A 22877-nucleotide genomic window follows, 5' to 3' on the forward strand; every position below is an offset into this window, starting at 1 on the left:
TGGCCCATTTGACAGAATAACCAGATGGGAAGCCTGACCCGCTGCTTACTGGGAAGAATGTGGTGCTTCACAAAGGCATCATTCGTGGCACAGTGTCTACAGATCCATGTTATGGACGCTCAAGCACCTCAGTTACTGCCATGCATACTTTTTTTCATTCGAATAAACCCTTAGAGTTATCAAAAAACTAAGTGAAGCATCTGCCTTTTTTCAAGACCACTTTTCTTCGCCATTCCAAGACACCCTACGACCCACACATATCAAAAATGGCAAGAGGCTATATAAATACAATCTGAGCCTTCTGCAGTATCTACTGCATACCCGGTGCCCTCTTATCCTCACCTGTATCTGTTTCTGGTTGCATTTAGGGTCTGAAACAGTCAAACACTAAACGAATAAGACTACACAATGCCATTTGACCACAACGGATAGCACATCCATACCTGTCGATCCTCCAGGTCAATCTTGTTGCCTAGAATAATTATAGGGAAATTCGTGACAGGTGTTTGTATTTTATCCATAAAGTCTGCCCTCCAGGTCTCAAGATTTGAAAAAGATTCTTCATCTGTGACATCAAAGACCAGAAGACAACCATCAGAGCCTTTATAGAAGGAGGACACCAAAGATCGGAATCGTTCCTGGCCACCTGTGTCCCAGATCTATGAAAAAGAACATATCTGAGATGGTGGCTCTACAGACATAAAGTCACTAATATTTTCAGATACAGACCTCTCATCTTATAAAGAAAGACGAATATGTAAGTAAAATGCAAAATATGTGTGTGTAACATAAAAGGAACTATATAGGCACTATACTGTAAATACTGTACTATACAGTGCTAATCTCACATTTCTAAGACAAGTAAATATACGGTAGAAGTAATGCATGTACCCACTTATTTCCCTTATTTTTAGCTATTTATTGCATTGTACATGTGGTGGGGTGACTGCCTCCATCTTGGTCATGCACTTATGTTGTCCAAAGCTATTTTAATCAATATAATAAAAGTTCTTACATATTGACTTAAATGCATTGTCCATCTTTTAAGGCCATTTTTGTACGTAAATGCATGTATTTTGGGATAATGATATTTTTTGTAATTGGGTTTCATTACAAATTTTGCACCCTTTGGCTTTACAGGATCTTTGTTTCCCTTCTACTATATTGTAATCTGTGGCCACATATCAGTGATTACACACTTTCCTGATGGATTGTCAAAACGAGGTCACTGACAGATTCTCCGGAAAAGAGGTCAGCCACTTTCTCTAATTAGGGCAGCTTTCCTCGTAAACTGCACAGCTCTCCTGTCGATACAATGGCTGCCGATCATGTGACCAGAGGAGATAATCAGTCTCCTTCAAATGTAAAACACCTGAGATGGGAAAGCTGCTATCCTATTGGAAGAGACTCATGGACTGGTTTGGTCACAAGCGCCTCCACCGGCAGCCATTGTATGGACAGAAGTTCTGGTCAGTTTGTGTGGAAAGCGGCAATAATGAGAGAAAGTGGCCAACCTGTTTACCTGATAATCCGTCAGTGAGCTCCTCCTGACAGGAAAGTTGGTCACTCTTTCATCTGTCGTTTTTTAGCTCTTCGCAGTTGATTTATTGCCGCTGACTACATTAAAAAATAATCAGTTAAGTATATTTTTTCATAACTAACCTGCATCTTTAGGGTCTTGTTTTCAAGCTGGATGGTTTTGGTGAGTATATGCGCTCCTAGTGTATTCCGGTAGTCATTTCGAAACCAATTATGCACATATTGATTCAAAAGGGAGGTCTTTCCAGTTCTGTAGACATAGGAGGAATCATAGCATTTCATAATGTTTTCCGGTTTCATGTTATATATTGTATTTGTACTTTTTGTGTGAAAAACAAGTTGTTTGCAATTTGGCACTTTATTTAGGTTTCCATTGTGCAGAAGATCTGATGTAACCCTTTTAATTACTGCTCAAGGAAAAGTAGTAGCTGTTTTTCAGGTTACTGCGAAGGAAATGATTGAGGCCCATCCCTGACTTTATGTAGTTACTGGCGCAAAACATTAGCGTACTCGCCAACATTCCTGATTTTTTTTTTAGAAGAATCCTGATACTGGACCAAAACCATATAACAAAGTGGAATTTGGGAGTATTTCTAAGCAATCCTGGGATCAAGCCTATAATATTCCATATTTTTCATCTAAAATGTTGCTGAATATATATTAAGAAGCCTACCTGTAATAAAAACTTAGGCCAGTCTTTTCAATAGGTGAGGAGGTTGAGGAAAATGGGTGCATTGCCCATGTCTAGAATTCCAAGGGGGCGGCATGCTCTCCTAGCTGCTTCCGCCTTTATGCGGAGGTAAAGGAGGGGGAAGTAGTTCCTCATATACATGTGAGAACGTCTCAGATTCTACTACCAGGATCTCCCATGATATTAGTTTAGACAAGTATTGACTCCTGATAGAAGGAATTTCCTTTTTAATACTTTTTCATGTATCCAATTTATGCCCAAACACTTTTACTAAAACCAGGAGCGATGCTCTCTATTTTGATGGTCTTCGATTGTTTTTGCAGAATGTTTTAGGACATCATCGTTAAGCTGACATTGCTTTCTTGCAAGTTTTTAAAGAGGCTTTTTATCTCACACTAGCTGAAGAGCCCGGCGTTGCCTGGGCATAGTAAATATCTGTGGATAGTTATAGCACCTCACTTCTCTTATTTTCCCATCATGCCTCCCATTTTCCCCCTCACATTTCTCATTTTCCCCCTCACTCCTCTCATTCCCCCCTAACACTTGTCATTTCGACCTCACATCTGTCATTTTCCGATCAGTCCACTATTTTCCCTCACTCCTCATTTTGCACTCACACCTTTTCATTTTCACCTCAACACCTCTCATTTTCATCTCACACCTCTCATTTTCTCCTCAGTATATACATGTTTGTCATCTCCCTTATATATAGTATACACCTGTATGTCATCTCCTTTATATAGTATATACCTGTATGTCATCTCCTCCTGTATATAGTATATACCTGTATGTCATCTCACCTGTATATAGTATATACCTGCTGTATGTTATCTCCTTCTGTATATTGAATATACCTATGTGTCATCGCCTCCTCTATATAGTATATACCTGTATGTCATCTCTTCTGTATATAGTATATACCTGTATGTCATCTCCTCTTATATATACTATATACCTGCTGTATGTCATCTCCTCCTGTATATACCTATGTGTCATCTCCTCTTTTATATAGTATATACCTGTATGTCATTTCCTCCTGTATATAGTATATACCTGTGTGTCATCTACTCCTGTATATAGTATATACCTATATGTCATCTCCTCCTATATATAGTATATACCTGTATGTCATCTACTCCTGTATATAGTACTGTATTTTCTGGTGTATAAGACGACAGGGCGTATAAGACGACCCCCAACTTTTCCATATAAAATATGGAGTTTGGGATATACCTGCCGTATAAGACGGGGGTCATCTTATACACCCAGTCATCTTATACGGCGTGTGTGGTGCGAATGGTTCCCAGGGTCTGAAGGAGAGGAGCGGAGGCCTCCGTTCCAAAGGATGCATTGAGCGAAGGACCTTTGATAATGTCGCGGTCGCGTGACCGTGATGTCATCGAAGGTCCTTCGCTCAATGCATCCTTAGGAACGGAGGCCGCCGCTTGCACCGCTGAGAGCCGTGGGCAGTCGGAGTGTAAGTATACCCATATTTTTTATTTTTATTCTTTTTTTTTACATGAATATGGATCCCAAGGCCTGAACGAGACTCTCCTCTCCTCCAGATCCTGGGAACCATACAGGACCGCTCCGTGTGGCACACGCCATACCTGGCGTATAAGATGACCCCCGACTTTTGAGATGATTTTCAGAGGTCAAATAGTCATCTTATATGCCGGAAAATACGGTATATACCTGTATGTCATCTCCTCCTGTATATAGTATATATCTGTGTGTCATCTGCACCTGTATTAGACCTTGTTCACATGTTATTTGGTCAGTATTTTTACCTCAGTATTTGTAAGCTAAATTGGCAGCCTGATAAATCCCCAGCCAACTGGAAGCCCTCCCCCTGGCAGTATATATTAGCTCACACATACACATAATAGACAGGTCATGTGACTGACAGCTGCTGTTTTCCTGTATGGTACATTTGTGGCTCTTGTAGTTTGTCTGCTTATTAATCAGATTTTTATTTTTGAAGGATAATACCAGGCTTGTGTGTGTTTTAGGGCGAGTTTCATGTGTCAAGTTGCATGTGGCGACATGCATGTAGCGACTTTTGTGAGATGAGTTTTGTGTGGTGACATGCGTGTAGCAACTTTTTGTGTGTCGAGTTGCATGTGACAGGTTAGTGTAGCAAGTTGTGTGCAGCAAGTTTTGCGCATGGCGAGTTTTGCGCGTGGCGAGTTTTATGTGTGGTGCATTTTGAGTATGTGCAAGTTATGTGTGAGGCAACTTTTGCATGTGTTGCAACTTTTGTGCATGTGTCAATTTTTCCGTGTGTGCAAGGTTTGCGTGTGGCGAGTTTTCAGTGAGGTGAGTTTTGCACGTGTGGCGAGTTTTGCTTGAGCCTAGTTTTGCATGTGGTGAGTTTTGCATGTGGCGAATTTTGCGCGTGGCGAGTTTTGAGTGGCGACTTTTGCGTTTTGACTTTTATGTAGCGAGGTTGGTGTATGTGTGGTGAAATGTGTGCTGAGGGTGGTATATGTGTTCAAGCATGTGGTAGTGTATGGCGCATTTTGTGTGTGTGTGCTCATATCCCTGTGTGTGGTGAGTATCCCATGCCGGCAGGGCCGGCGTCAGCACCTGGCGCACCTGGTCAAATGCCGGGGCCCTGGGGAGAGAGGGGGGCCCACTCACTGTCATAGATACAGCTGGGAGAGCAGAGCAGGAGATAACATGCTCTCTCCGCCCACAAAGTCACTGCTGGATGCGTTCTCTTAACCCCTATGTGCCAGCTCTGACACAAGCATCTTCTCACTCAGTCAGTGCAACCAGGCAGGCACACATAGGGGTTAAGAGAAGGCAGCCAGTGTGACATTGTTTGTGGGCGGAGAGAGCACGTTCTCTGCTCTGATCTCCGCCCCTGGCTGGCTGCCATGCTGCTGAAGTTATGAGGCAGGTTCCAGAGGAGCTCCTAGTCCTACCAGTGCCTGAGTGAGTGGCGCTGCTATATACTACGTGGGCTGCGCTGCTATATACTACGTGGGCTGCGCTGCTATATACTACGTGGGCTGCGCTGCTATATACTACGTGGGCTGCGCTGCTATATACTACATGGGCTGCGCTGCTATATACTATGTGGGCTGCGCTGCTATATACTACGTGGGCTGCGCTGCTATATACTACGTGGGCAGTGTTATATACTACATGGCTGTGTTTATGTGCGATCATGAATCCGGGTATGTGTTAAAGGGGGGGCCCACTGAGACTCTTTCGCCCGGGGCCCTCAAAAACCTGGAGCCGGCCCTGCATGCCGGGGCCCCACCTTAGCAACTGTACGGTATATACTCTTTGGCGCCATCGCTCTCACTCTTTAAGTCCCCCTTGTTCACATCTGGGATCTGTCAATTTGCCTCCAACACTTTTCCTTTCACTTTTTCCCCATTATGTAGATAGGGGCAAAATTGTTTGGTGAATTGGAAAGCGCAGGGTTAAAATTTTGCCTCACAACATAGCCTATGATGCTCTCGGGGTCCAGACGTGTGACTGTGCAAAATTTTGTGGCTGTAGCAGCGACACACACACACACACACACCTTTATATATTAGATAACAACTCTTAATGTGGTGTCCCAGGGCCTTAGAATTAGTTTTTAACCACATTTTGTCACTTATGCACTGCACTCATAGCAATGAAATGTCAAAGTATTATGGGTTTTTTGCAAAAAAAACGGATTCCCTTATCGATCTTACCCCATGGGACCAATAATATTTATTTTCAGATCCACTTTCTGTTCGGAATTCATGAAGAGCTGAAAGATATAAAACAGACACGTGTATTATTAATTTAGCAAGTTTCGACATTTCTTTATGCATTTCGTAGGTGAGTTTGTATGTGCAGTAACACTATGTGATTATTGGATATTGTGAACTGCCCTCTGTCCTTAGTGTTTCACTTTCCTAATGGATTTTGGTAAAAAGTCACTTTCACTTGTCAGCATTCTGGTCAGTATTTTACATCAATATTTGTTAGCCAAAACCATTGACGAAACCTACACAAGGTATGATGAAAAAATTGTACGTCTTCTATGCTATGGACTCACTAATTGTTTAGGCTTTGAGATACTAATGCCAATTACTGACCAAAATACAGCTGTGTGAAAGTGGCCTAGGCTAAGTTCAATAAAGGGAACCTGTCACCAGCAAAAATGCTATTAACATGCAGATATGGGGATAATATGCAGTTTAATAGCGTTATTAACCTGCCTGGCGGTCCTGCACATAGTTGAACGCTGCGGGGAGAAAATGAAAATGAACTTTATTCCCCCAGGAAATGTTCTAGTTTCATTCATGAGGGGGCACCGTCGCTGGTTCAGTCACCGCTCTTGGTAACTGCATCCCCCGCACTGACTGACAGCTGAGCCCCAATGCAGAACCAGTGTCAGACAGGACCGGGGGCGCGGATACAGCCACCGCACTGTATTCTCAGAACGGTGACTTAACCTATAAACCCGCAGGTTAGCCCCATATCTGCAGGTTAATAGCGTTTTTACTGGTGACAGGTTCCCTTTAAGCAATCCATTTGATATGCATGTGTTATTTTTGTAAAAATAATCATGTACTTCAATTTATCCTTTTTGTTTCTATAGCAACATTTAAAGGGACATTCCCATCTCCAAGATCCTATCCCAATAAGTAGTAGGCATAATAATAATAATAGCAAATACCTCCACTTAGAAATATAGTATAGTTTTTCTGATTTGCTGTGTCTTTCCTCATGTGCAGGCATCACAGGACCTTAGGTATCCATGGTTATGACCACTAGTAACTAACTAACTGTCACTATATCAGTGGTCATAACCATGGATACCTAAGGTCCTACAATGCCTGTACATGAGGAAACAGACATAGTGAATCAGAAAACCTATACTACATTTCTAATTGGAGGTATTTGATATTATTATTATTATTATTATTATTACACCTACTACGTATTCTGATAGGCTCTTGGAGATGGGCATACCCCTTTAAAAAGTAAAAGTAGTCTTAAATATTACTTTATAAATCAATAGTACACATAAGAACACGCAACTTTGTAATATATCTTATCAGAGGAATCAGCTTCTTTCTCCTCCTGATCATTCAGACTGATGATACAGTCTCAAAATTCTCAATTCACTGGTAGAATCTGTATTCAGTAATTTCTGATTATTACATTAATGAGATAGGAGATGACAATTGCGACTCTATGGAGAGGGGAGTGAGGAGCTAGAGGCTGGTATTTAGGCAGGTAAATAGAGAATTTTGCTAACACTGAGAGAGTTGACATCCCAAAAGGGTCTTCTTAACATTTTTTGAGCATATTTTTTATTTAAATGAAAAGCAGAAACGGACCCCAACACAGGACAGCGTTTCAATCCTCAACTTGTGACAAGAGCAGTTAAGGCCCCTTCACATTTAGCGACGCTGCAGCGATACCGACAACGATCCGAATCGCTGCAGCGTCGCTGTTTGGTCGCTGGAGAGCTGTCACACAGACCGCTCTCCAGCGACCAACGATGCCGGTAACCAGGGTAAACATCGGGTAACTAAGCGCAGGGCCGCGCTTAGTAACCCGATGTTTACCCTGGTTACCATGCTAAAAGTAAAAAAAAACAAACACTACATACTTACCTACAGCCGTCTGTCCTCCAGCGCTGCGCTCTGCTTCTCTGCACTCCTCCTGTACTGTCTGGGAGCCGGAAAGCAGAGCAGTGACGTCACCGCTCTGCTTTCCGGCTCACAGCCAGTGCAGGAGGAGTGCAGAGCGCAGCGCTGGAGGACAGACAGCGGTAGGTAAGTATGTAGTGTTTGTTTTTTTTACTTTTAGCATGGTAACCAGGGTAAACATCGGGTTACTAAGCGCGGCCCTGCGCTTAGTTACCCGATGTTTACCCTGGTTACCAGTGAAGACATCGCTGGATCGGTGTCACACACGCCGATCCAGCGATGTCTCCAGGGAGTCCAGCGACGAAATAAAGTTCTGGACTTTATTCAGCGACCAACGATCTCCCAGCAGGGGCCTGATCGTTGGTCGCTGTCACACATAACGATTTCATTAACGATATCGTTGCTACGTCACAAATAGCAACGATATCGTTAACAATATCGTTATGTGTGAAGGTACCTTAAGTGAAGGGACTGATGACTGTTTATTTTAGTAACTAAACCTGCCCCTGTCTTTGGCCCAGACGATGTACAGGTTGTAGTGCAGGGTCTACTTATCTGCAGCCTGCTTGATCCCATCTCTGGCTGTGCCTAATGACCTAATGGGCTTCCATGCATAGTTGACCTGACTCTGTAATTATACTAAAGGTACCGTCACATTTAGCGATGCTGCAGCGATATAGACAACGATGCCGATTGCTGCAGCGTCGCTGTTTAGGTCGCTAGGAGACGTCAAACACGGCAACAGCAGAATGATGCAGGAGCGATCCAGTGACGTACTTATCGTTCTCGCTGGTTGTTCGCTCCATGAAGAAACATTGCAGGCATCGTTGCTTTTGCTGTCAAACATGACGAATCACGCCGACCTGACGACCAAATAAAGTTCTGGCCTTCTAGCTACGACCGGCGATGTCACAGCGGGATCCTGATCACTGCTGCGTGTCAAACACAACGATATCGCTATCCAGGACGCTGCAACGTCACGGATCGCTGTCGTTCTCGTTGGTTAGTTGCTTAATGTGACGGTACCTTAAATAATCTATAATCATGTCTAAGAACTATTCGTTATACTGTATATAGCATACTATAGTATCTTATCACCATTCTGCAATTGCATCATATTAACTTTGTCTAAAGAAGGGGGGCTGTAATGGGCGCAGCTGGATGAAAGCCCCCACATGACTGCGTTGCCAAGAAGGGAGTTTTAGAGTTTTGAATAAAAAAAGGGATCTTATAGGTGATTGGTGGAAATTTTTGAATAAGGGGTGGACCTAGTGGGGAAAGGAGGCAGGGGCTGGAGAAGTGCGGGAAGGATCACTTGTGAGGTGAATCATCAGGAGAGAAGAAGTGTGCAGCTACTCACCATGGCCTCCATAGACAGCCTCGTGGAGCAGCTGCGCAGGGAATCCAGGTCCAGGAGCGATGGATGGCTGGAAGAGCAGCTCACCAGGCTGCTGGGCGACTGCGGGAGCCGGGGCAGCAGGACCAGGAGAACCCGGCCCCCAGAAAGATTGTCCCCCGACATGTCACCGCGCGGCAGGCGCAGGCCGCGGAGCCCCTCCGGGGACCCTGCGGGGGCTGCGGGACGCGGCGCGACCATCCTGCCCGTCCCCCCCTCCGGCAGGAATCCACCCGGCGGCTCTGCCGGCGCGAGGCGGCGACGTGGAGCGGCGACCAGCCAGGCACGGCCCGATGCCAGGGCCGCAGCGGAAGCCAGGGCCGCAACGGAAGTGCGGCCTAGTCCGGGAGCGAGCGGCGGTGCGGCGCCCTCTAGCGGTGCCAGAAGCAGCCGGAGCACAGCGCGGGCAGCGGCGGCAGAGTCAGGAGGAGAAGGGAGCACAGCGACGTCAGCGGTGAGGGCCGCACAGGTAGTGCGGCCTAGTCCGGGATCGAGGGGAAGTGCGGCGCCCCCCAGCGGCGCCAGGAACAGCAGACTTACAGCACAGTCAGCGGCGGCGACAACAGGAGGAGCCAGGAGTCCAGCGACGGCAGCAGTGAGGGGGAGCCATGGAGCAGCGGTGACAGCGGCGGGCTCACCTCCCCTAGGTGGGCCTGGCAGCGGCACGAGACGACAGAGTAGGGCGACGGGCAGGCTGGCATCGGTGGTTCAGCTGGGCCCGGGACGCGTTGGTCGTGGGGCAGGTGCCGGTCGGGCAAGTAGGCCAGGAGGCCGAGGTGGATTGCAAACAGCCGTCAGGTCAAGATCCGCCAGGAGGTCCAGCGACAGGAGTGTATCGCCAGTCTCGGTCCCCCCTGGTGACGTGGAGGCCAGGGGCGCGGGCCTGGGGCAATTCAGCGGCAGCGACGACCCCGGATCTGAGAGCGAACATCCAGAAGATGGCGAACAGCGGGATTCCGGAGACACGGCTGGTGGGGACACAGCACCTGCGCAGCCTCGTGAGTACATGTCTATTCCTATTTCGGTGCCGGGTACGGTGGGGTTAGTGGAGGGGGTAGGGGACGCTGGTTCTGGGCTTCCTGGCGTTAGAGAGCTTTTGGCAGGTATGTCGCATATTTTGAGGCGATTGGACGCGGGGCCAGCAAGTAATATGGGAGGGTCACCTGCTGGGGCTTGGTTGGTGGATCCTGTTAGTACAGCCGGGGGAGGGGGCTCCGGTGAATTAGTGAGGTCTGGGGCGGCCGCGTCGGCCCAGGCAGCTGGGGTGTCAGTGTCGGTTCAAACGGAGACGGGTAAGAAGGATGAGATAAAGTTGGATGATCGGGCAAAAGGGGAGGTCTTTGTGTGCTTTGAGGGTCCCCTCGGTGCCCATTTAAAGAAGGAGGTGAAGGAGAAGATCTGGAAGGATGAATTTGTCGAGATTGTCTCCCTCCTCCCTTTGGAAAAATTTAATCTGGACAAAGGGAAAAAAGATGATAGCAAAAAGGAAGAGGAGGAAAAAAGGCGTTGGCGCCTGATTCCGCAAACGTTTGTTAATTGGCAACAGGCTTTTGCTATCTTGGCCAGTGTGATAGGAGAAAAATTCCCGGAAAATTACTCGGGTCTTTTCTGTTACTTTGATTCTATTGGTGAGGCACATCGTACGTATGGGGGCCAGGCTTGGCAGCGTTACGATGAACAATTCAGGCAGCGGAAGGCGGTTAGGCCTGAGATAAAATGGGAGCATAAGGACATTGGATTGTGGCTGAAGGTGATGGCCCCTGTGAGGTACGGGCAGTCCTTTCAAGGGGGCGCGGGGAGTAGTAGTCAGCAATCAGGACAAGGGGGAGGAGGAGGACAGGGGTATCAAGGGGCGAAGGAAAAAACGGGAACGTGCTGGCAGTTCAATGACGGCCAGTGCAAGTATGGCAATACCTGCAGGTTTAAGCACGTGTGTTCCCATTGTAGCGGAGCTTCACACGGGGCTTCAAAATGTTTCAGAAAAGCAAGGGGCAAGCCAGCAGGGGGTAGCGGTCATGGGGGTGACGCCGGTGAGGCTTCAAAAGATGGCCCCTTATCTAAGTAGATATCCGGACCGGTTGAAGGCGGTGGTGATTAGGGACGGTTTTGCTGAAGGTTTTAGGATTCCTCACCCGAATCATACGGTCCCCTTTTCTACAAAAAATCTGAGGTCAGCAAGTTTACATGCGGATGTTGTTTCGAGTAAGTTAGCAAAAGAGGTGGAGTTAGGAAGAATGGCGGGCCCGTTTAGTTCGCTGCCTATGGAAGGGGTGATCGTTTCTCCATTGGGGGTGGTGCCCAAGAAGGAGCCAAATAAGTTTCGTTTAATCCAGCACCTATCGTACCCAAAAGGTTGTTCTGTTAACGATGGCATTGCGGAGGAATTATGCTCGGTTGTATACACGTCGTTCGATGCGGCAGTGCAATGGGTTCGTATGTACGGAGCGGGGGCCTTGATGGCGAAGACAGACATCGAGTCTGCCTTTCGGCTTCTGCCGGTACATCCGGAGAGCATTCCGTTACTAGGTTGTTTTTGGAATGGAGAATTTTATTTAGACAGGTGTTTGCCGATGGGCTGTTCCATTTCTTGCTCGTTGTTTGAAACTTTCAGTACTTTTTTGGAATGGGTTGTTAGAGACGTTTCTGATGTTGCTTCGGTCATTCATTATTTGGATGACTTCATGTTTGTGGGCCCCCCGGACTCTGCGGTTTGCGGTAATTTATTGGCCACCATGGAATGGGTGTCCGGGCATTTCGGGGTCCCTTTGGCGCAGGAGAAAACAGAGGGTCCCTGTACGGTCTTAAGTTTTCTCGGGATTCTTATCGATTCTAGAAAGATGGAATGCAGGTTGCCCGACGACAAATTGTTGTTGCTGAAGCAGGAGGTGTCCAGAATCGGAAAATTGAGGAAAGTGACGTTGAAGGAGTTACAGTCGTTGCTAGGGCGCTTAAATTTTGCGTGCCGGATCATGCCTATGGGCCGGATTTTTTGCCGAAGGTTGTCCAGAGCTACGGCGGGAGTCCGTGCAGCTCATCATTTCATACGTTTGAGCCGGGAGCACAAGGACGATCTGTTGGTTTGGCAGCGTTTCTTGGAAAATTATAATGGCAGATCATTGATTCAGCAGGAGGATTTGAACGCCTTTGATTGTGAAATTTATACGGACGCAGCAGGGGGAGCCGGTTATGGCGCCTACTGTGCAGGCAAATGGAGTGTCGGAGTGTGGCCGGAAGAATGGCGGCAAAACGGGCTAACCAAAAATTTGGCATTGTTGGAGTTGTTCCCAATTGTAGTGGCAGCGTTTATTTGGGGCGAGAATTTTAAGGATCGTCGGGTACGATTCCATTGTGATAACTTGAGTGTCGTGTCAGTTATCAACAGTTTATCTTCCTCTTCTCCCCCCGTGATTAGGTTGGTTAGGGAATTGGTGTTGAGGTGTTTGGAATTGAATTCGTGGATTTCGGCGGTGCATGTACCAGGTGTCCAAAACAATATAGCTGATGCTTTATCTCGTTTTCAGTGGGACCGATTCCGGGAACTGGCGCCAGATTCGGAACCTACAGGAGCGGGATGTCCTTCGCATCTGTGGCAGATTGTTGCGGAAGGGGAGGTCGCTTGATACAGGCCTCACTGTCGAGCAGGACATGGTCGGATTATGCAGCGGCGTGGGAGATGTGGGAAGGTTGGTTGGTCCAATGCGGCCCAGTGGAATCCGACGGCGATAAGATTATGGCTCTGCTGGCTTTGATGGGTAAGGCGGCCGAATGGGGATGGTCCGTTTCGAGGTTAAACAAAGTTGTTGCGGGTCTGGCCTTTGGTTTTCGGTTGCAAGGTTCAGCTGATCTGACAAAAGATTTTTTGATAAGGCAGGCTTTGAAGGGTTTTCGGAAGGGCAATGTGTCTTTTGATAAGCGTAGGCCGATTTCTTTTGGTATGCTGGAACGGCTTGGGGAGGCTTTGGGCGGTATTTGTAGTTCGCAGTTTGAGGTTGTATTGTTTAGGTTAGCCTTCTCTTTAGCGTTCTTTGGCGCTTTGCGCCTGGGGGAGCTGGTGTCCCCAAATAAAAATAAGGTGGGTGGTCTGTTAGCGGAAGATGTTGACTTTTGGGCAGGAGGTATTGTATTTTGGATCAGGCGTTCTAAGACTGATCAGCTTGGTAGGGGTAGGCGAGTGGTGCTGGGGAGAGTTGACGGTAGCGGGATGTGCCCGCAGCACTGTTTGGAATCTTATTGGCGTCTGTCGGCACTGAGGGCAGGCCCTTTGTTACGACATCAGAACGGGGAATTTTTGTCGCGCTACCAATTTACGGCGCTGTTGAAGAGGGGTTTGGGATCGTTGGGTGTTGACCCGAAGAATTTCGGGTCGCATTCATTTCGAATTGGTGCTGCGTCCGAGGCGGATGGTCTGGGCCTAGGCGTTGATGTTATCAAAAGAATAGGCAGATGGAGTTCGGATCGATATCTGTCTTATATTAGGAATTAGGTCTGTGGGGGAGAGAGCCTTGTTATGGTGTTAATCATTGTTGTGTTTTTTCAGGTCGAACCTCCCTCCTGGCATGGATTATCGGACATTCATTTGTTCATTGGGGTGCGCTTCGTGCGGATGTCAGGCGAAATGGTAGGCAATTAGGCTTTGTAAGGGATTCGGTGGTTATTAGATGGTTGGGATTCCGGGGTATGTTATGGCGGAGTTTGTTGCCGGCAGTTGCCAACGCCGCTAGATTGGATCGACCCCCGGACATTTTGGTGGTTCACCTTGGAGGAAATGATTTGGGAGTTAGGCCAGTGAGGGAGTTGATCAGAGACATTCGTTTTGATTTTTTACGGTTGTGGGTATCTTTCCCGGGTGTTGTGACGGTGTGGTCGGACATTGTACCAAGGCGGAAGTGGCGTGATGTACGGTCCCATAGAGGGATCAATAGAGCCCGGGTGAAGCTGAATAGGGCGGTGGCAGGATTTGTGTCTCGGAACGGGGGTATTGCCGTTAGACATTTGGAGCTGGAGGATGGGATTGGCAATTATTGGAGGGATGATGGAGTGCATCTTAATGATGTTGGTATGGATTTATGGGCACTCGGGCTACAGGAAGGAGTCGAGAGAGCTTTGGTGGCGGTGGGGCACTCACGAGCCTGAGGTGGTCAGGGCTGTTCGTGTGTGGCGGGGGGTGGGGTTCTTGGAGGTGGTGATGACGTTTTTACGGGGTTGATCTGGCTTTTGTTTACGGGCTCTGGACGGGGAATTTACCTCGGGAGCTTTGGGGTTTTGGTTTGCCCGAAATGGGTTACATGGTGCCCTTGAGCTGGTGGTCACGGCTGAGGGTAAAGAAGTGTTTGGTTTTAAAGTTGGTGGTGGCTTTATGCCTATTTTTGAGCCAGATTTCTTACCCCCAAGAACCCTCCCCTCCAGGTTTTTTACATATGGTATATATGTTGTTATTTATGTTATTGTTTGTTTAATAAAATGGCCGCTGTGGCCAAAATTATCCAAAGAAATTTACGTGTTGGTGTTTAATTTAAATTTACAGGAGAAGGGGAGAATGGCCCCCTGGGGATGGGGTGGGGGTCAGGAAGATTGAGTACGGGAAAGACCCTGTTTTGGCGATACGCGGTCAAGAAGGGGGGCTGTAATGGGCGCAGCTGGATGAAAGCCCCCACATGACTGCGTTGCCAAGAAGGGAGTTTTAGAGTTTTGAATAAAAAAAGGGATCTTATAGGTGATTGGTGGAAATTTTTGAATAAGGGGTGGACCTAGTGGGGAAAGGAGGCAGGGGCTGGAGAAGTGCGGGAAGGATCACTTGTGAGGTGAATCATCAGGAGAGAAGCCCACCCTCCCTCCCTTTATTGTGGATTAGTTTAAGTGAACAGTTTGATGGAGGGGTAGCCGGGGAGTTGGGTTTTTTCTCATCTCGGTTTTTTAATCAGTTATTGCCAGAGGGGAGTTTTCGTTATCATTGTCACAGTGGCAGTTTTGGCGGGGGGTGGGGTTCTTGGAGGTGGTGATGACGTTTTTACGGGGTTGATCTGGCTTTTGTTTACGGGCTCTGGACGGGGAATTTACCTCGGGAGCTTTGGGGTTTTGGTTTGCCCGAAATGGGTTACATGGTGCCCTTGAGCTGGTGGTCACGGCTGAGGGTAAAGAAGTGTTTGGTTTTAAAGTTGGTGGTGGCTTTATGCCTATTTTTGAGCCAGATTTCTTACCCCCAAGAACCCTCCCCTCCAGGTTTTTTACATATGGTATATATGTTGTTATTTATGTTATTGTTTGTTTAATAAAATGGCCGCTGTGGCCAAAATTATCCAAAGAAATTTACGTGTTGGTGTTTAATTTAAATTTACAGGAGAAGGGGAGAATGGCCCCCTGGGGATGGGGTGGGGGTCAGGAAGATTGAGTACGGGAAAGACCCTGTTTTGGCGATACGCGGTCATGACTATGATGCCATGAATACTTTTGACTGCAAAACGTTGGGGCTTAAACAGTCTGGTTTGTTGTTTGCACCCAGCCAGCAGGGAGTTAATTGTATGTTACAGCTGACACCCATTTCTGATGGAGCAGGCTCAAATCCTGGGTTGGCACTCTACTGTGAATATTCAGCCATTTATATTAAAGCCCACTAAATGATAATATAAATGCATTTTGCAGTGCAAATAGATTAATGGGAACTTGTCAGCTGCATAAACGCTATTTACCTATTTAGTGCTTAAAGGGACACTGTCACCTGAATTTGGAGGGAACAATCTTCAGCCATGGAGGCGGGGTTTTTGGGTGTTTGATTCACCCTTTCCTTACCCGCTGGCTGCATGCTGGCTGCAATATTGGATTGAAGTTCATTCTCTGTGTCCTCCGTAGTACATGCCTGCACAAGGTGCAATCTTGCCTTGCGCAGGCGTGTACTATGACCACACCACAACTACATTTACAAATAGGACTCTGACCATGAATGGTTAACTGAAAAATGTTTAAAATTTTTTTTTGTATAATAAACATAATAATATAGCAACTATATACGTATAAATATGCAGATTTATAGCATTGGATTCGTATCTTAGCTTAAAGGCGTTGTCCAGTCACATCCAATTTGATGACCTATCCATGGGATAATGTCATCAATATGAGATCGGTGGGGATCTGACACCCAACTCCCTCACTGATCAGATGAAAATAACTCTGTTGGAGATTCTAGCTGTTCTGCAGCACCTGGCAGCAGATGCTACACATTAAATAGAGCAGTATTCTGCAGCTCGTTCCATGTGTTTACATCTAGATGGTAGCAGAGCAAATAACAGCTGATCGGTAGGGATGCTAGGTGTCCAATCCTCCCCTCCATCTCACATTGGATAGATCTTCAGTATGGTGTGACCGGATAACCCTTTTTCCCTATATGTGATTCATGAAAACAGAGTCTCACCTTTTACATTTTTCATTCTTTGAAACAGATAAGATCTTTAGCAAGAATCATTATTTACTTTTATCAAAAGCAAATCATAATAGTAGGTACTACAGTCACAGGGAGAAAAATTAGCAAAATTAAGACTTTCCCACATTATTCTACAAATTCTGTATGATATACATACCTTCTGGTGCACATACTCCTTTTTAAAGCTGTTCTTTGCACTTTTGTGGGCTTGAGCAGACACTGAGTATGAGGAAAGTCAGCGAGGAACAAAAACTATCTTGGCTGTCACAGGCCTCCACGTCACTCATTCTCTGCATTCAATGACTGGTGACGTTCTGCTGCTCTTTGAGATCTATTATGGCAGTAGCTTGTTTCCCTGCATGAGCCCCATTGTGCCTCTCCTTCTTCCCCTCTTATACCCAGCCTGTCACAGTTTTCCACCCTCCCTTTTGAAGAGGATGTCCTATAGTGACTTCTGTACAACTTTGTTCTCTCCACTTCTACCACAGCACAAGGGAGGAGCACAGTGTAATGTGTGAGCAACTATTACATGTGATCGTAGAACTGCAAATTGTGTGGAGCCCTAGGCTTAGGGATAGTCTGTGCTATAACCCTGTAGAATTTGTACTAGACAGCACATTTCATAGCCCTTATCTCCGGTTACACAGGGAGGCCCTTCCATCTAACTACTAGATATACTGTATGGCATAATACATAATATACAGTTCATATGTTATTTACATTACCATAGAACTGGAATGTAAGGCGTGCCTTAGACATGTCCTAAAATGTGAGAGTCTGTTCACATTATTTTATATTTATGCTACATTGGGCAGAGGGAAAGTTCCCAGGGCCTACAAATGTTCCCAGGGGCAACCAAATCTATAGACTTCCATACACCCAGACTATATGTTAAAAAAGTATCCTTTTGGCATATTCTGGTCTGGTGTGCTTTTAAATGTTTTTTTTTTAACTTCATAGAAAGTAAGATTTTCTACAGCCAGAGAGGATTCAAGAGGTTCAACATACTTCTTGAGCAGAGACCCGTGGAACACATTGTGAATTTTAAGAGCCATGGGCAACTCAAAACGAAAAGATGCAGAGTTATTGACGGTGGTTATTTTATAGGCACCAATAAACCTAGATCCAGTTTCCAGGAAGGGATCTTCAACTTGATATTCCTGGTAGACAACCACACAAAGTCATTCACACTTTGGTCCGGACCTGCAAGCATTTTCTGTCAGCCATACGTTTGTACCTGTCTCCCATGACCCTCAAATTACTCTGAACCCCTTGTCACACTGAAGAGAGCAACGAAGCAAAATGTTCCTCCTCAGGAACTCCCGAAGCCCATTCCCCCACTAAAAGTACCAAACTGTGGATCAAAACCATATGCACCAAAGAATGGTGATCTGCCGGTAGATTCTTGTTGATTATTAATAGCAAGCTCATCGTCAACCTTGATGACTCCAGCTGCACTGTCCACAAACAGAAATGTTCTCAGTCCTGCTCTCTAGCATCACCTCTGCTGTCAGGATATTACAGGTTGAAGACGAACATACCCCTTGATTATCAAACTACCAGCTCCCAAGGGTTAATCGAGTCTCTTTTTGTTTAGGAAACAAAGGACAGGCCCCAATGAACTTTCCCTTCTTCCCACAAAAAAAACCACACACCTTTTTTCTTGCGAATGTCAGGAGAGACATACGACACGGATGGACCTTCTAACTGCATGGGTTCCTCTAGCTCCACAAGTACAGGTTCACCCCCGGACCGCCCTCCGACACAGGGGTATTGTCCCGGAAAGAGGGCTCAGGAGAAGGTGGTCTTACCCATCTATTCCGCAGGCGTCTATCCACCCATATAGCCAATGACATGGCAGCCTCCAATGACTCAGGAGTTTCATAGACTGCCAAAGCATCTTTTAATATTTCAGTAAGACCTTGACAAAATTGGCTTCTAAGAGCCTGGTAATTCCATTTGATAGCGGTTGCCCACCTGTCTAATTCAGAGCTATACGTCTCCACTGAATGATTCCCTTGCTGAAGGCAGCAAAGCCTGGATTCAGCCAAGGAAATACGGTCTAGATCATCATAAATAAGGGCTAAAACACTGAAAAACCTTTCAATGTCATGGAGACAAATAGAATCATGTGGCAGAGAAATAGCCCAGGACTGAGGATCCCCTTGCAACAGTGAAATCACAATTCCCACAAGCTGCTCCTCATCCCCAGAGGAGTAAGGACAAAGTTTAAAATACAATTTACAAGCTTCTTTAAATAAAAAAAAAAACCCTGTCCCTACCTCCTGAAAACTTGTCCAGGAGGGCAATTTTTGGTTCAAACTGGATCAGCCTACCTGCAGAGTCCCCCACAACAGCAGTTTGCAGCCACTGCCTTTGCTGCTGAACCTCAGAATGAAGTTTGGTCACCTCCAGTGACAACCTCTGTAACTGCTCTGCCAGCACAGAAAGAGGATCCATGAACGTGGAAAAAGAATAAAAAACACACTGAAAAAACACACAAATAAAAACAAATGTGAGGTTTTTTTTCTTTTACAAAAGTGTAGGGCTGTGTTAATGTCACGCTGGGTGATGATTACGAGTAAGTGCACAACAAAGATGAAATGGAGGGGGGAGCCAAAACACTAGGGAAGTGGGGAATCAATATAAACCTTTAGCATAGGTGTCTAATTAGCAGCAGAAGGTGGAGGTAACCGTTGGGTCCTAAAGGGAGAGGGATATCGCTTCACAACAGAGATACAAAAATCAAGAAGGTGCTTGAGCTGATCGCAAAGACCTTCTACAGCTGGATCCAGGATGACTGTCTGTTACACGTGACATACCTCTGACAATAAGACTACTTTATCAGCAAGCATCCTGCAGATCTTGGGCTAGTGGGAAAAGCTATTCATAAGAGATGGCTTGTTGTATTGAAGGATCCAGCTCCCTCGAAAATTTGACATCACCTGGCAAGTGTTGGCTCCAGAGGGATTACTGGTGCAGTTAGCTAAAGGTACCGTCACACAGTGCAATTTTGATCGCTACGACGGCACGATTTGTGACGTTCGAGCGATATAGGTACGATATCGCAGTGTGTGACACGATCTTGCGATCAGGGACCCCGCTGTGAATCGTACGTCGTAGCGCATCGTTTGAAACTTTCTTTCGTCGTCTAGTGTCCCGCTGTGGCGGCATGATCGCATGGTGTAACAAAGGTGTGCACGATATTGTATACGATGTAAAGGGCGGAGGAGCTGGCTACGTAGGAGCGCTGAATTCTCCACCTCCCGTGTGCTGATTGGGCGGTACAATACTGTGCGCTCATTCGACAGACAAAGGACTATTGTTCACAGCGGATAAAACCGGAGCTCTCGAGCGCGCTATTCATTTCTCTTTGTAGCACGTGCTGTAAACAGAACTCCTAAATTCGCTGGATTCCCTGGACTTTTCTAACTACTAGACTTTTACCGCAAAAGGTATGTATAACGCTACAGCGCAGCATATGTTGCGCTTCAACGGGGATAAACGCTGGAGTGTGGTCGATTGTTCCTTTATGGAGAGTAGGGTAGGCCTGAGAACCTCAGGTACACAGCTGTAGCGTGGCCCAATTAATTAATCCTTTTACAGATCGGGATGGTTGACTGCCCCATTTAATACCAGTAGTAACATATATAGTTATTAGATCAACGGTCTTTTTAGGAACTATGCTCACTTCCGATGAGAGTTCTGTTGTTGCTGCTGCCCTGGTGTTTGAGGCAGCACGTCTTCAAGAGGAGAGACGTCCTAAACGAAAACGTCGCATGTGGACCCGGAGCTGGCTGCAGAAAAGATCCACATTGTCACACATGGGTCTCATAAGAGAGTTACGTGACAATAACCCTCATGATTTCCGAAACTACCTTCGGATGTCCGAGGAATCCTTCAAGATAATACTGTCTGCTGTTACGCCACTCATACAAAGGCGTGATACGCCGATGCGTGCAGCCGTGCCCGTGGATGAAAGGTTGGCGGTGACACTGCGGTTCCTGGCAACAGGAAGGTCTCTTCAGGATTTGCAGTTTTCCGCAGCTGTTTCCAGACCTTTCCTGAGCGTTGTGATTCCGGAGACATGCGAGGCCATTGTGCACAGCTTAAGGCATTATATGGAGGTACTACTATATTTTTTTGGCTGCTGTGTTATGTCGATATATTATACTAGCTATTTAACCCGTTCTACGCCCTGGTTGCGCGCATTTCTCTTGGTATATGTTCTACATCCTATCATGTGCTGCTCCCATCCTGCGCCCCCATTCAGACATGTGCTGCTGTGATCCTGCGCCTCCATTCTGACATGTGCTGCTACCATTTTGCGGCTCCATTCTGATATGTGCTGCTCCAACCCTGCGCCACCCTTCTTTTATTTGCTGCTCCCAACATAATTTTAGTGATTATATAATTTCGATATATTGTTTAGCACCCCCTCTCATTCACCGAAGCCATCTGATAAAATGGCTGCCTGCATACTCAGGGTTGTTGACTTTGTTATACTAATCCATACTGCGCCTCAATCACTGTAGGATGTCATCATGAGAGTGTATGTGCATAATATATTTGACCTAAATTGTACATGTTTCCTTCTCATCTTGCAGTTTCCCAAGACGGCGGATGACTGGAAGAGGATTGCTTCCGATTTTGATGAGCTGTGGCAGTTTCCAAACTGCGGTGGTGCATTAGATGGAAAGCATGTGCGCATCACGCAACCAGCCAACTCTGGATCCTTTTTTTTCAACTACAAAGGATATTTCAGTGTGATCCTCATGGCCCTTGTCAATGCGAACTATGAGTTTGTCGATGTGGATGTTGGCATGAATGGTCGAGTCTCCGATGGTGGAGTTTTTGAACACACTTCATTTGGGGAAGGCTTGAGGAACAATGAACTGCTGTTGCCACTAAATGAAGACACAAAAGCAAACCTAAATTTTGTCTTCATCGCTGACGAAGCTTTCCCTCTTCATCCACATTTGCTGAAGCCATTTGCACAGAGAACACTCACACCGGAGCGCAGAATCTTTAATTACCGGTTGTCGAGGGCCCGTCGTGTGGTTGAAAATGCCTTTGGGATTATGGCAAATCGGTTTAGAGTGTTCCACACAGCTATCAACTTGAAGCTGCCGTCTATAGACTTTGTGGTTTTGGCATGCTGTGTGCTCCATAATTTCCTGAGACGTCATGATACGAGCTCCTATTCTCCTCCTTCGTTTATTGATGCAGTGGACGCAAGAACCGGAGATATTGTGCCCGGGGAATGGCGTACACAACCTGATAATTTTACAGGTCTTCAAGCACTTGGATCTGGCAGACAGGCAGACGATGCAAGGGACTGTCGCGAAAAATACTGTCAGTACTTTAATGGTTCTGGAGCTGTACCCTGGCAGGATCGCGCCGTATAAAAAAAAATATTTTTTTTTGCTTTGCTGTCATATAAACATCTCAAAATTACTTTAAATGTGATGCCTATAAAATGGTGCTGTTAACCCTTATAGCTTGGTAAACATTAAAGAAAGAATGAGAAGATTTTTTGTTTTTTTTGTAACAATTTCTTGGTTTTAAATTATTTACCAACAAAATATAACATAACCAAAAAAAAAAAAAAAAATTATCTCCTTCCACGGCCCAAGAGGTGTCGCAGCGTCACGCCCTGCTGCTCTACCTGATTCTGGAGGAGCGCTGCTGTCTGCTGCAGGAGCGCTGCTGTCCGCTCCAGGCGCAATTGTCTCGCCAGGAGCTCTCTTACGGTGGGCGGTTCTGTGGATAGAAGAGGTTGGAGAACCAACGTTGATTCCGCTGAAAATACATCCCGACCTCTGGGGCAGGAACAAATTTTGTGTGTTGTAAATTTCTATTTGGTCTGGCACCACAGAGCGATGTTAATTGTAATAAATTTTACTGTTTTAGTTGTCTATTGTGACATCCAGCAGAAAACCACTCGTATTATGTTGATACTTACGGAGAAGGGACGCCGGTTCCTCATTGCCAGAACCTGAGCTGCTAATTTCCCACCCCAGCGATCTGGCCACTGATGCAGCACCTAAAAGGAAATAATAACAGATCTGGTGAACTATGGAACACGCCGTTGGGAAGCGCTCGCTGTTTTGGTCACTTACGTATGTTAGCTTCTGGGGAGAATGCCGCCGACCCGGGGGAGGAAAAGGAGTGGCGGAAGGG

General features: G+C 46.3%; 1 protein-coding gene across 1 annotated transcript in view; it reads right to left on the reverse strand.

Moving 5' to 3' along the window:
• The window catches only part of RAB7B (RAB7B, member RAS oncogene family), a 48412-nt gene extending 31269 nt beyond the window's left edge, over positions 1–17143 (reverse strand). Inside the window, exons 1-4 of the mRNA XM_069756259.1 lie at positions 16852–17143; positions 5929–5987; positions 1663–1789; positions 444–659 (exon numbers count right to left, since the gene is read on the reverse strand). Coding sequence (XP_069612360.1) covers positions 444–659; positions 1663–1789; positions 5929–5981 — 396 coding nt within the window. The 5' untranslated portion in view covers positions 5982–5987; positions 16852–17143. The remainder of the gene's footprint in view (positions 1–443; positions 660–1662; positions 1790–5928; positions 5988–16851) is intronic.
• Positions 17144–22877: the final 5734 nt, after the last annotated feature.

This window comes from Ranitomeya imitator, chromosome 3, assembly GCF_032444005.1.
Source record: "Ranitomeya imitator isolate aRanImi1 chromosome 3, aRanImi1.pri, whole genome shotgun sequence".
Classification (NCBI taxonomy): Eukaryota; Metazoa; Chordata; class Amphibia; order Anura; family Dendrobatidae; genus Ranitomeya; species Ranitomeya imitator.